The sequence below is a fragment of the Eutrigla gurnardus genome, assembly GCF_963514095.1.
Source record: "Eutrigla gurnardus genome assembly, chromosome: 6".
Lineage (NCBI taxonomy): Eukaryota > Metazoa > Chordata > Actinopteri > Perciformes > Triglidae > Eutrigla > Eutrigla gurnardus.
This window is the reverse complement of record NC_139920.1, coordinates 27,645,999-27,658,433: the sequence shown is the minus strand read 5'-3', so window position 1 is coordinate 27,658,433 and position 12,435 is coordinate 27,645,999. Positions and strand designations below refer to the sequence as shown.

General features: G+C 39.7%; 3 protein-coding genes across 3 annotated transcripts in view; 2 read left to right on the top strand and 1 right to left on the bottom strand.

Annotated features, from left to right (window-relative positions):
- The window catches only part of ccl25b (chemokine (C-C motif) ligand 25b), a 128,954-nt gene that overhangs the window by 75,037 nt on the left and 41,482 nt on the right, over nucleotides 1–12,435 (bottom strand). The window lies entirely within an intron of this gene.
- On the top strand, nucleotides 323–4,020 carry hsh2d (hematopoietic SH2 domain containing). Its single transcript, XM_084010881.1, has 6 exons — nucleotides 323–420; nucleotides 834–1,000; nucleotides 1,687–1,776; nucleotides 1,854–2,019; nucleotides 2,321–2,569; nucleotides 2,798–4,020. The coding sequence occupies exons 2-6, from the start codon at nucleotides 876–878 to the stop codon at nucleotides 3,227–3,229; spliced, it is 1,062 nt and encodes a 353-aa protein (XP_083867007.1). The 5' UTR covers nucleotides 323–420; nucleotides 834–875; the 3' UTR covers nucleotides 3,230–4,020.
- tax1bp3 (Tax1 (human T-cell leukemia virus type I) binding protein 3) lies at nucleotides 5,190–11,526 on the top strand. The gene is made up of 4 exons (XM_084012099.1): nucleotides 5,190–5,372; nucleotides 7,139–7,258; nucleotides 9,483–9,560; nucleotides 9,728–11,526. Exons 1-4 carry the CDS (start codon nucleotides 5,331–5,333, stop codon nucleotides 9,914–9,916), a joined length of 429 nt encoding a protein of 142 aa, XP_083868225.1. The 5' UTR covers nucleotides 5,190–5,330; the 3' UTR covers nucleotides 9,917–11,526.

Below are 12,435 nucleotides of genomic sequence, written 5' to 3'. Positions count from 1 at the left end.
AAACAGTGAACTTGACTGTTAAGTGAGAGCTTCCTCTCTGATTAGAACTGTGGCTGGAAGTCAGAGAAGCTTTAGACTGTGCACATTTTAACTATAATATTCTTATTATTCTTATTAACTTCCCCGATTTAAACAAACAACTTGTAAGAAATCAACACAATCACAAAATCTCCCTCTTAAGATATAAAGTAAACTTTACAAGCACTTGTATTTATGTGTACTTTCTGCACTATACAGGTTGGAAAATGGGATTAGTCCTCGTGTGGCCAGATAAGTCTTCAGAAAAATATTCATAATATATCTAAATATGACTGTTAAACAGCTCCCCACCGAGGTGTGAGTTTGGTCCCCGCCCCCAGACAGGTGTAGCCGTGTGAGTGAGATCTGCTGGGTCATTTTTCCCCGGAGCTGCCGGACAAGGTGAGTACCTTTTGTCGTGAGCCGTGCTGAATTTATAAATCTCTCAAATCCTGAGTTATTTTCAGTTATTTTTAGTGTTCAAATGACACATTTAAGATTTATTGAATGAAGATGAAAAGCAAAACCTGCTTTTGATTTGGTTTCTTCTTCAATAACTAAACAGCAAGTACAACTTGTGCAAGTAGTTAAGTAGTATAGTAGTAGTAGCCTATAGTATAATATCACTAGTAAGCTTGAAAGAGAAACAATGAACATGGAAAAAAGAAAAAAATTACATTTAATTGCAAATTCTGCTAGTTTTTCATGGCACACCAGCCTAAATGCAGTAAATCTTGTTGACCGACATCTCCTATATCTGTATGTATTCGTGTTGTATTCACTTTCTGAGCTGTAACTCAGGTCTCTGTCCTCAGTGAAGAGCCGATAGAGGACTCGATGAGCTGATTCCCAGGAGGATGGACTGGAGTCAGGCGTCACAAGAACAGCGCAACGCTTTCATCTGGTTCACAGAGTCCCAGCTCCGGTTCGTGATCAGGAACGGGATCGTACCAGAATGGTTTCATGGAATCATTTCCAGGAAGTAAGTTTCTCTACGTGTCATCGGTGTCTGCCATCTGAAGCCAGTGGAAGGCAGACAGGGAGGAATGTGTGTGAGAGTCATGATTTTAAAAACACACATGAGAGAGATGGCAGTGTTTGTTTTTACTCGGCTGTGTATTAGTATTGATGTGAATGAGTCACAGTAAAAATGTAAAGTATTAATGGAAAAGTACAGCATTAAATAAAGCTAATATAGGAGTAGTGACTAAACACACACACCTAAACAAACAGGGACAAACCTTGAATGTTGAAAACGTATATTTTCAGGAAGTAATACAGGAAGTTTTTGGCAACCACATAAAAATAAAAGTTTATTCTCAACCCTTGTGTTAAAGCATGGGTTTCTTCAAGTGAAAGTAAAACACCAAAACCACAAAATAAACATGCAGAACCTTCTTTTATCTACAGAGGATAAAACATTGACTTTACCAGTGACTTATAATACATGAGTCACAGATTAGGAAGAGAATGATAGACTTTTTACATTTCTACTTATAATGCATGATTTGCTTCCTCCACACCCAGCACTGTACATTGTACACATTCACAACGTGTATGATGAAATGATAAAACATTGCATGATGAGAACAATACTGAAAGCTACACTGTTTCCTACAGATCTCAGGGTGAATTTTAAATATTTTTTTGCGTTGATTATGTGTGCAGGATGTCCGAGGAACTGCTGATGTCCAAGCCGCCCGGCTACTTCCTCATCAGGGTCAGCGAGAGCAGGATTGGCTACACTCTCTCGTACCGGTGAGGCGTTTGCAGGATTGAAGAGGCTTAGTTTTTGCAGTTTTATTTCAGAGCCCTCCTCCCTCTCTGACCCTCAGTGCTGAGGACCGCTGCAGACATTTCATGATCGACGCGTTGGCGGACGGCCACTACGTCATAGCGGGAGAGAACATGCGTCACCGGTTTCTGCAGGAGCTGGTGGACTTTCACCGTCGGACTCCCATCATGCCTTTCAGTGAGGTGCTGACTGTCGCTTGTGGACAGGTGAGGAAAAAGTTCAGGTTGTTTCCATACATGATAGATGTGAGCAGGTCATTGTGCTCACTAAGTGTGTGATGTGACATTAACTTAACCGAACAATTGAAATAACAGGTTGCACGATTGCATCTTTGCCTTTCGGCATTTTACAGTACACGCAATTAAAGCTAAAACTGCGTCACCTTTACTATCCAAAACCACAATATTTGCTTATTTGCTTTCCACCTGTGCGTCATGCAAAAAGAAAAAAAGAAAACAATCACAACTTGTTCCTTCCTCCATTTGTCGCCGTCTGATCTCACCGCAGGCCTCGAATGACAAGACCGACTATGCAGAGTTGCTGTTTGCCCCAAGACATCCCAACCCTGACCCAAGCTGGTTGCCAAGCAACCCACTGCATCCCAGCATAAGTCAACCGACGTCACAAGAAGATACCCCACCTGCCCTTCCTTATCGACCGAATCACCTGAGGAGCTCCGCGGTCCTGCCTACGGAGAAACTTTACCCCGATTTGGAAGAAGAGATTGCACACGTATCGTCCCCTCGCTCCGCCATGGTGATGTCATTGTTTCAGATATCGTCTGGTGCTAAAACTAAATGATATTCAAATGATTCTTAAGACATTTCAAAGGTCATTATGTATGATTTTCTCCCACCTTTGACCAGTTTTGTTTGTTTCCCATGAGCGATTTGGGTGTTCTGTGTTTTTCCAGATATATTAATTTAAAATGTAAGGTTTTTCCGTTCTATTTTCTGACAAATGTTTCATGCTTACGATCTCCAGCCTGTGCCCAGAATGAGATACACGGCCGACCCCCAGCCTCCCGATGTCCCCGCTCGGAGCTCCGTTCCTCAGTTGAAGCAGAACCAGGTTTGCGTCCGAACCGTCTCCGCACCCGAGAGGCCCACCACACCTACTGCTGCCGCCGAGCACCCCCTCAGCAGCCACACCCCGTCTGCCAAGGACCAGGAGGCGAGGCTGTCGGTCGTCTCCAACCTGAAGAACCTGAAGAAGAAGTTCCAGAAGAAGAGAAACACAATGCAGGAGTATATGTACGCAGAGGTGGACGTGGAGGCGGCTGAGAGGGGTGGGAACGTTGGGAATGAGTACCAGGAGATCGGGGCCTTCGACGCTCAGCCCTTTTCCTACACTTGCACTGATGGAGGATTACCTCATGAATACCTTCCACCTCCACCTTTTGCTCCAGGATATTGATGCACAGCTGCTCCCATAGAAGAATAATGTATTGATAAAGGGGGTGCAAGACAAAAGCAACATACAAAGAATAACGGAGACACATCGATGATTGGAACGTTATAAATGTTTAATAATGCATAATTTCCACCTTCAACTACAATTATAAAAGAGGTTAAACTGCTGCCCTCATAGTGCCAGTGACTTTTGATTACTTATTACTTATTTATATGATTTAACAGATGATACAGATGAATTGTTACATAACTAGCCTCTTCCTTAGCTTTTAAATTCAGGTCAAATGTTTTTTGTGTTTTTTTTTAGTTTGCCTTTGTAAGGTAATGTAATGCAAAGTATGAAGAGACAACAGGAGGAAGTTTGATGCGTTTCATGTAAATCAGAAATGGTGACGTTTGTGCGGCTGCTTTGAATACTGGAGGCATCGGGCACAGATCTGTTATCAGCACCATGACGGGGAAGCTGGAGGAAGCTGCAGATGTTGGTCAAACCTGTTTCACAGGTGAGTTTACCTTTACATGACGCCTGGACACGGAAGGGGTAAGCACATTTTTACTGCATGTGGCTGCGTCAGACCTGTGTTGTTGTAATATTTCACTTGATAATATCTGTAAAAAGCATCTTGTTTTGTGTTATGACTGATATAATAAATCACCCTTGAAAACCCTATCAAGTTGTAGCCCATTTTATTCCCCCATACTGGTGTGTACATCATTTCTGTTCCTGCTCTCTCTTGACACACAGTCCATCCTCCATCCACACAGTCGCCTCCTCTTCCTCCCTTGCTTCACTTCTCCCTCTGATCTGTGTTCTGATGTCCTGGTCACTCAGCGGCGGCGGTGTAACAACCCAGGAACCCAGATGATGTGAGATTGCCATCAGACTTTTCTGTGTCATTTTACTGAGGGTAAAGAGGACAGAAGAGAAGGGAGGAGTGGTAGCCACTCACTGTGCAATCAATATGTATAATAATACATACTTATTTATATCCATCCTCTATACAGTGCTCTACACTTAACTTATTTTTATTTTTTTTACATGTATTCTTATGTCTACTTTAAAATATATTTAGCTAAGAGTGTATTGTTTACTGTATATTGTTTACCTTCTATATTTAGCTAAGATTGGATTGTTTATTGTTTACTTTGTATATTTATTTCGCTAAGTTTTTGTAAGCTGCTGGATATTCAATTTCCTTGCGGGATCAATACATATAAGTTTAAGTCTAAGTCTACTGTAAATGTTCCCAAAAAAGTGCCAGAAATATCTACGCCTTGCTTGTTGTTTTCAATTATTTCATCATTTATCGAGTCATTCAGTTCGCTTTTAGATTTTTAACCATACAAATCTTTTTCAGTAGTTTGGATTATATAGTGTATTGCAGTCGAATCAGCTCAGAGCCCTAATAGTTTTTCATCGTCTCATTATAGACTGCCACCTAGTGGCAATAAATCACATCAGAAAGAGTATAGTGGTGGCGTTCAGATCACTTTATGTAATACAACAATGTAAGTAAGCAATTTCACAAGTCAATACAACAAAGTCATAATGAACATGTGTTTAATATGCAATATGCAGAGTATAGATACTACAAATTGAGGTAAAACTTCAATATTGGCTTCTGTAGCGTCCTACTCAATGCCAGCTGGTATTTAATTTAAATGATCAATTAAAGCTTAAAGATTATAAAGAAATAACACTTCAACAAGATTATCTCAACATGTTTGTTGTATTAAACTATGCAGGGTCACAAAGGTCACTGTGCCAGTTCCTTTAAAGGTAAAATCCAGCCTTGGTCTGGACACAAAGGGGGTGGGTTTGATTTGTTACGCATGTCTGTACAGAGTCAGTGGGAGCGACGGCCAACCGTTAAACACCGCCCTCTCTAGCCACGCCGTGCTACCAAACGCGCAGAGCCGATAGGCTGAGGGGGACGGGGTGACGTCACCTGGAAAGCTGTTGGTTTTCGGCCAGGGATCAGCCTGCTGGTTTTCGTGTATCTGGGAAGTTGTCCCACTGTCGAGACATTTTTGTTTCGTCACTTCAACAACATTAGTTGTTGTTAGTTTCCACATTTTTAGACACACGTTTTCGTAGCGACAGAATGTCTAATTTCGTCCCGGGACAGCCGTTGACCGCGATTGTGGTAAGTTTTGCTGAGTGGCGTCGACGGGTCTCCATTGTTCGGCGTCCTGGTCGGACAATCGACGTGAACCCCGCACCCTTATTACGTGTGTCTGAATTAACTAACGTTAACTAATGCTAGCTAGTCACGACGCGCTCGGTGACGTTAGCTAGCTACACTAACTGTAACGTTACTTTCTTTTGTTTCGCTGAACGTGCTAAACAACGCCCCTCAAATTGGGGGTGAACCCGTATTAGTAGCATTTACGGTAAAGAGAGCGACTTTAAAGGCAGGTACAACAAAAAAGTGTCGCTGTACCGAAAGTCTTATTTGGATAGATTTTTTTACTGATTGTTTTTTAATAGTTTTTCCAAATTGCCTCCCACTACTTGTCTTGACAGCTCACCACTCTTACAAATATGTCTTCCGGTTCCAGTATTTTCCAAGTATTGCGTTTTCTGATGCCTTCAGGTGATGCAGGAATTGTCACTATTAAAAATAGACATTCATGCTTCAGCAAAGGAGGTGGTAAATGTGACTGGAGTAGCAGGGATTTTGTGTTATGGTGTGGCATCCACTATCACATAACAACAGTTTGTATTTCCCGGATGTTCCACTTTGCACTTGGATAAATAAGTGACATTGTGTTGCTGACTAAAACTTAGTCAGTAATTTATGAGAGTATTAATATTAGACATACTTCCTTCCAGACAGGCTTGACTATCAAACAAGTTGTATTTATTAAAGCCAGATAATGTCTGTATTATGGAGGCAGACCAAGATTTGTACTGAGTGGGACACTAACAGTTGAAACATAAACTCTGTCATGTCGTCCCTGATTGGAAAAATGCTTCAGACTCTCTAAATGATCTCAAACATGCTTTGGGCATTCCTGTACTGCTGTTGTTCCTTGTTGGCTGACATCTGTGTACACAAATACTGAAATATCTGCAATAGGCTATGAACCAATACATGCCCAATTAATTGATCAAATCATCCTGATGATTAACACAAAAAAGGATTTCTTCAAACACTGTCTCCTCTTAGTCGACGTATAAAAACAAGTAGTGTCATGTAATTAATTTTTTATACTGAGAGAGAAAAATGTGTTGACATGAAATCACTGGAAAGTCTTGACAGACCGACTCAGTATTGAAGTTCTCGACCTCCTCAGACTTCATTGTATCGGCCACGCCACTCCGTAAATGTCCGGTTATTCATCACCACACACACAGGCCGTCTTTGTGTCGAGGAGTGCTACTGTCGGGGAACATCCATCCGTCTGGTGGTTTGCTGCAGCTGCTTCTCAGTGTCAAGGGCGGGCCGCAGTCATAAAGTTCCAGTGTGGACTTCAGTCGCTGGGGAACGGCCTCTGAGACCCGCCGCCTGTCACGCGTTGACATTTATCAGTGGTGGATAAATCTGTGTCATTTTCCTCCTTTTTCCTTCACATTAGCACAATATGTATTTAGTCATTTCCGTGCTATGTTATCATTTACAAACACCGTCTGTTATATAAAGGCGTGTACACGTTGCAGTTACTGTTGATAACGGGTATCACATGAAGAACACCCAGAGTGACACATTTCTTTGGAAGTGTATTATTTATTTCAGTTTGGGAGTCGAGTCAAGTGTCAACCGGTCTCCTGATCAGGAGCTCGTCAGTATCTGGCAGTAGTTATAAACTTCCAGATGCATTTTGTGTGTCAGGGTTTATACATTAGCTGAGTAATGCCCTATGAACATGGACCTAAGTTAATTTTATTTTTTTCTTTCTGTCAAAACAGCAACGAATTGAGATCCAGAAGTTGCGACAGGGAAATAATCTAATCCTGGGCTTTAGTATCGGAGGAGGGATAGACCAGGACCCTGGACAGAACCCCTTCTCTGACGACAAGACTGACAAAGTAAGTGTGTGTGTGTGTGTGTGTGTGTGTGTGTGTGTGTGTGTGTGTGTGTGTGTGTGTGTGTGTGTGTGTGTGTGTGTGTGTGTGTGTGTGTGTGTGTGTGTGTGTGTGTGTGTGTGTGTGTGTGTGTGCACTTTATTCATTAATTTTTGTTTAATGAACACACCTTAAGATACATGTGAAAGTGAGGTTTTTCCTCTTAATCCCAAAGGGATTGTTTTTGTTGTTGTTTTTGTTTGTTTGTTTACAAGAGGTCTACAAGAAGATAACATGGAGCAAAGTCCGATGGCAAAGGTTCATTAATTGTTCTTTATATTAATCCCTTGAGGGATTTTTTGTTTAATAAGAGCAAGGTTTGCACTCAATTCCCAATGGGGAAATTATTTGCAAATTGTTCACTAAAAAACAGCACATTTGAATTTAATTTCTTTGCCTTTTGTCATTTCGCAAAATAATCGTAATCAAAAATCAGATTTTGAGAGAAGAAAATCAGGATTTTATTGTCGGGCAAAATCAAACTGTGTGTGTGTGTGTGTGTGTGTGTGTGCGTGTGTGTGTGTGTGTGTGTGTGTGTGTGTGTGTGTGTGTGAGAAATTAAATAGATTACACTTATTAAAGTGGAAACCCCAGTTCATCTAGAATCAAACTCAAGAGTAGGCATGGGATGATATAAAAATTCCATGTCACTGTTATCCTGGTCAAAATAGTTCAGATTAGCGATATTATCCCGATGATCAAAAAGAAAAATGTCTGTTGTTCATTGCTTTTATTTTTGGTCTGTTGTGCATCTGTTTTTATTATTGCTTGGTTTGGGATTTCAATAAAAAAAAAAATATGTATGTGTACTTGTATTCCTGTTGATAGTCATTGACATAATGTGTTATGATGTAATGTGTTAGTGGGTACAGTAGGGTTAGTATTGCGGTGCCAAAAGTCGCAGTGAAACATTTTGGGTGCTGTGCACCTGAATAAAAAGGTTCGGCGCACCACTGTGACCAACAGTTAATCTGGAGCCCTCCAGTGGCAGATTAGGATTGATTCGGATACAAAAAAGGGAACAGTATCCCGGTAGTAGCCATCCGGTCCGCATGGCTACTATTCCATATATGCATATATATACATATGCATATATTTATATGCGCATAACGGTTTAAATGAACGACAACATTTTACGTAGGAAACGTTTAAATTGCATCTGCGAAGGTTTTTTTTTTTTACACTTTTGTTCCTCTTATTTGGAACACCAAGCTACCAATTGATTTGTAATCTTGTATAAAGCCCCTTCCTGACAGTTCGCCGGGCACTGATCACAACTCTAACCTGTAGTACTAGAGCAGTACTCTGGTGAGCTGGAATTGAGGGACTTGCCTGAACACATTACCTGCAGCCTGCAGAAATTCTTGACATGTTTATGAGCTTTATTGGAACATTGCAGGTGACCTCATCTCATTTAAATCACGTAATACTCGATCTTAAAACAGGGTTTTAAGTCATTTGTAAAGCAAACTTACCAGAAATATGTTGGTCCTCCTTAAATGTGAGTATTTACTGCTTTAATTTCATTGTCAATTTAATATCTTTGATACAACAAAAACACACAATTTGTTTTACTCTGGACTTGTACTTAGTTTGGAGTTACTGTCGCACGTTTTGATGTCATCTTGTCACCATTGTAATCTGATTGTATGTAAAAGCCAGGGCTAACAGAATCATGGGTAACTAAGTAAAAATACATTTTCCTCAAAAATTACTTTCAGTGTTTCACGATTTCTCGAGTCCTCAAACCCAGAAATGAGGGTTTTTGCAATTCTGGTTCCCTCGTCCGAAAATCAACGTTTTTAAAATGATTTTTTTTTTTTTTGTTAGATCCCTAAAATAATGTCTGTGGTTAAAACAATCTGAAGAGATTTTAACGTTTTGTTCTACGGATTATAAAATACATTTTCATGTGGTTGCCAACCAGCAGCAAAGTAAGACTAATTAACAGCATCACGCTGAACACAAGTCCGCATTTAGCTCTGCGGTGGTGACATAAAGCTGTCATGCGGTCCTACGGCTGTGGTGTAGTTCATTTACAGCCTTGTTACTTCTAGCTATTATATTTATTTTACACCTCTAGTATGTGTTCTTGTTAGTTGAATGTTAATTTACATATGTTTTGAGGTGCCCTTTTCTTAGTTTGATGTGTGCAATAATGAACGCGTCTGTTTTTTGTCCCCCAAAGGGCATCTACGTGACCAGGATTACACCCGGAGGACCAGCAGACGCGGCAGACTTGAAGATGGGTGACAAAATAATGCAGGTGTGTGGAGAAGGCGAGCTTTGGTGTAGATCCACAAGATGGCACCACGCGTACACTAAAAGAGTCGGATAGGAGCCGTGCATCCGGACGCTCCCACTCTTCATCAACTCCAATGGGAGAAAAATGGCTACAGCTTTTGTGAAACCTAATCCTTGTCTTCCTCCCAGGTGAACGGCTGGGATATGACCATGGTGACCCACGACCAGGCCCGTAAAAGACTCACCAAGAAGAATGAGACCGTGGTGCGGCTACTGGTGAACAGGAAGTCGTTGGAGGATGTGGTCAAACAATCTATGGGCAATTACCCCAGAGAGCAATGTAATGACACCATGTACAACCAGAGACTAATGCGTTAGCCAAAGACACGACACATCCCACACATTCAGATGACGGTGTCACTGCGGCCTTAATAACGACAAAAATGCAGAAAACAGATCATTTCATATCTAGGGGTCTCATCCAGATGTTTGTTTCTGGACAATGACACTCAAACTCATCTCAAAGTCACCTGCTTTACTTTTTATGTGTCTTTGCCGCTTCTTAAAGATGGAGCAGTCCAAAAATTATTAATTTTTTTTTTGTCAGATCTTCAGGGCTCAAATACATTTAATCCTAATCCGTTCTGGATCAAAATGCATAAATAAATCAGATCAACTAACTCGAAAACTCACATGATCCATTTTGAAAATCTTGAGAAAATCTGAAGTGTTTTCCCGTTATTATGTTGTTAAGGATTAAAAACAAGACGAGCGGTTTATGCAGATATTCATAACAATTACAGAAGAACTGTTTTCTTGTTTTGATTCTTTTTGAACAACAGAGAGGATAACTGAGTGTTTTGAAGACATTTAATGAAATAATGCTTCCATATCTCTCGACTACATCGATCTGTTTCTGCTCAGCGTTCTCGATTCATTCCCACCTTGGAGATATTTGCCAAATATCCTTGTTCCATGCTTGATGCAAGTTTTTTGGGAGCAATGTTTGTCATTAATGATGAGTTTCATCTAATTTATAGAAAAATAGTGTTTTGCTGTCATTCCTGTCAAGATTGCAGCATCAAATGCCAAAGTAAAAGCCAAGGCACCGGAAAGTCATCAAAATATGTAAAGCAATTTTTGTAATACTTTTTTTTTTAATTGTACAGTATTCTGTACAAAGTTTATACAACAAACCTTAAACCTGTATGCACACGATTTAATACGTACTGATGTCTTTTCACTAATTGTTCTTTTTTGCATCTTTCTGTTTTATTTATCTCGTCTTATGCGTGGGAAAATACCATCTTTCTTTCTGCGTCTGCTAAAGTTACAACACCGTTCAAAATGCACAGTTCTTTCATGCAAGTTACACGTTTTATGTCTCAGATGTTAAAAACACACATTCCACAAGCTAGACCCACTTTCCCCTGATCGCTTTCAATATATTCGCTCACCTTTTATCAGGTTCAGCGAAGGGAAAGTTGGCCATTTGCTGTTTTGATTCAACTAAACTCACTAGTTTCACACTGGAATCGGATGCATTCTGTCGTTTATTGTCAAAGACCCGACGTCTGAGTCGAAACTGTAAAGCTGAACCAAGCTGGAGTGAACATGCAGCCTGAAATGATTACCTAACAACACTACGTTTAGTCGTTTCTCATTTTCTACATACATTTACTGCCTCCGACACGTTTTTATACTAATCATCAATAATATTTATGACATTTCAACGCTAATCTTATCTCCTTGGGTGATATTATTGCCTCTTTTTTGGTATGCTAGTATGAAATAATACATTTTGTACGTGTATAACACATTTGTGGAATATTAATATCTGATCAAGTGTGGAATTAAAATGTTCACTTCCAAATGGAATCCACTGTGAAGAGTAAGTATAATGTAATAGGGAGTCAACATTATGCTGATAACAATACATGAATGTTAAAGATGTAAAAAAATAAAAAGTGACAATTTGTCTCAAAGTATTCTAATGAGTCAAAGTATTAAATATGTGGCGTTGATATTGTACTTTTACCATCAAATATTTTGGAATTAAACCTTTGGCAGCACTGTTTCACAACCTTTTGCATTATGAGACTAAAATATATCGCTATCTACTTTACGGCCACAGATTATTGCCTCAGTATCAACATTAATCCAATTTTCTTTTTCTCAGATAATTTAATTTAAAGGATCTTTAGAGACCTAACAATGTGATCTTTCTAATATTTCGCAGGAAAGGAAACATTTGTGAAAACTAAGAAGAAAAAAAAATGATTTTGTTTCACAGAAATACTTTTTTTTCATATACCTTTCATCATCCTTGGGCTGATTATGGGCTCCACATCTCGTAGTATTTCATGAATTAAATCAGACATGAACATGTAAACTGCCAGCAGAGTACAAATGTTTTGCATTTGATTGCATACAGTTTATTAAATGAATGTGTCTCAGATATAAAGTCTAAACAAAATATTTCTCTCTACCTTTTAATCGATAAGGACCGATTTAAAACGATCAAACAACCATCTATTTTTCCCTCCTCTTCACACTGTGAAGCCTGTTTTTATGTTGCAGGTCCTTCAAATAGCTCCGCGTCGCCCGTTATAAAGTAATCAGCTGACATTTCCAAGTGGAGAATCTATTCTCTGACCTTTCTGTGTTCACCGAGTCATTTTCTCTTTCATCTCTTAAATATGGGAGCCTGGAACCAATCACTCACCTTTGAACCCAGGACTCTTGGAAACAAACTCAAAAATTAGAAAAACTTTAAAGAAAAGTGTTGCAAAGTCCGTTCGCAACACTTCAAAAATTACTATTAAAAAGGTTTAGAGAAAGTTTGATTTTAATGTTTTGCACCAGTTCTTTTGAGGAAACAGGTGCAGTTTGTATTT

What these genes read in the sequence shown, in the direction of transcription:
- tax1bp3 (XM_084012099.1), top strand. Translation starts at nt 5,331, where the DNA reads ATGTCTAATTTCGTCCCGGGACAGCCGTTGACCGCGATTGTG. An exon ending in AGCCGTTGACCGCGATTGTG is followed by an intron (nt 5,373 to 7,138) that starts GTAAGTTTTGCT and finishes CTGTCAAAACAG; the next exon opens with CAACGAATTGAGATCCAGAA. An exon ending in CTGACGACAAGACTGACAAA is followed by an intron (nt 7,259 to 9,482) that starts GTAAGTGTGTGT and finishes TGTCCCCCAAAG; the next exon opens with GGCATCTACGTGACCAGGAT.
- hsh2d (XM_084010881.1), top strand. Translation starts at nt 876, where the DNA reads ATGGACTGGAGTCAGGCGTCACAAGAACAGCGCAACGCTTTCATCTGG. An exon ending in CATGGAATCATTTCCAGGAA is followed by an intron (nt 1,001 to 1,686) that starts GTAAGTTTCTCT and finishes TTATGTGTGCAG; the next exon opens with GATGTCCGAGGAACTGCTGA. An exon ending in CGTCCCCTCGCTCCGCCATG is followed by an intron (nt 2,570 to 2,797) that starts GTGATGTCATTG and finishes TACGATCTCCAG; the next exon opens with CCTGTGCCCAGAATGAGATA.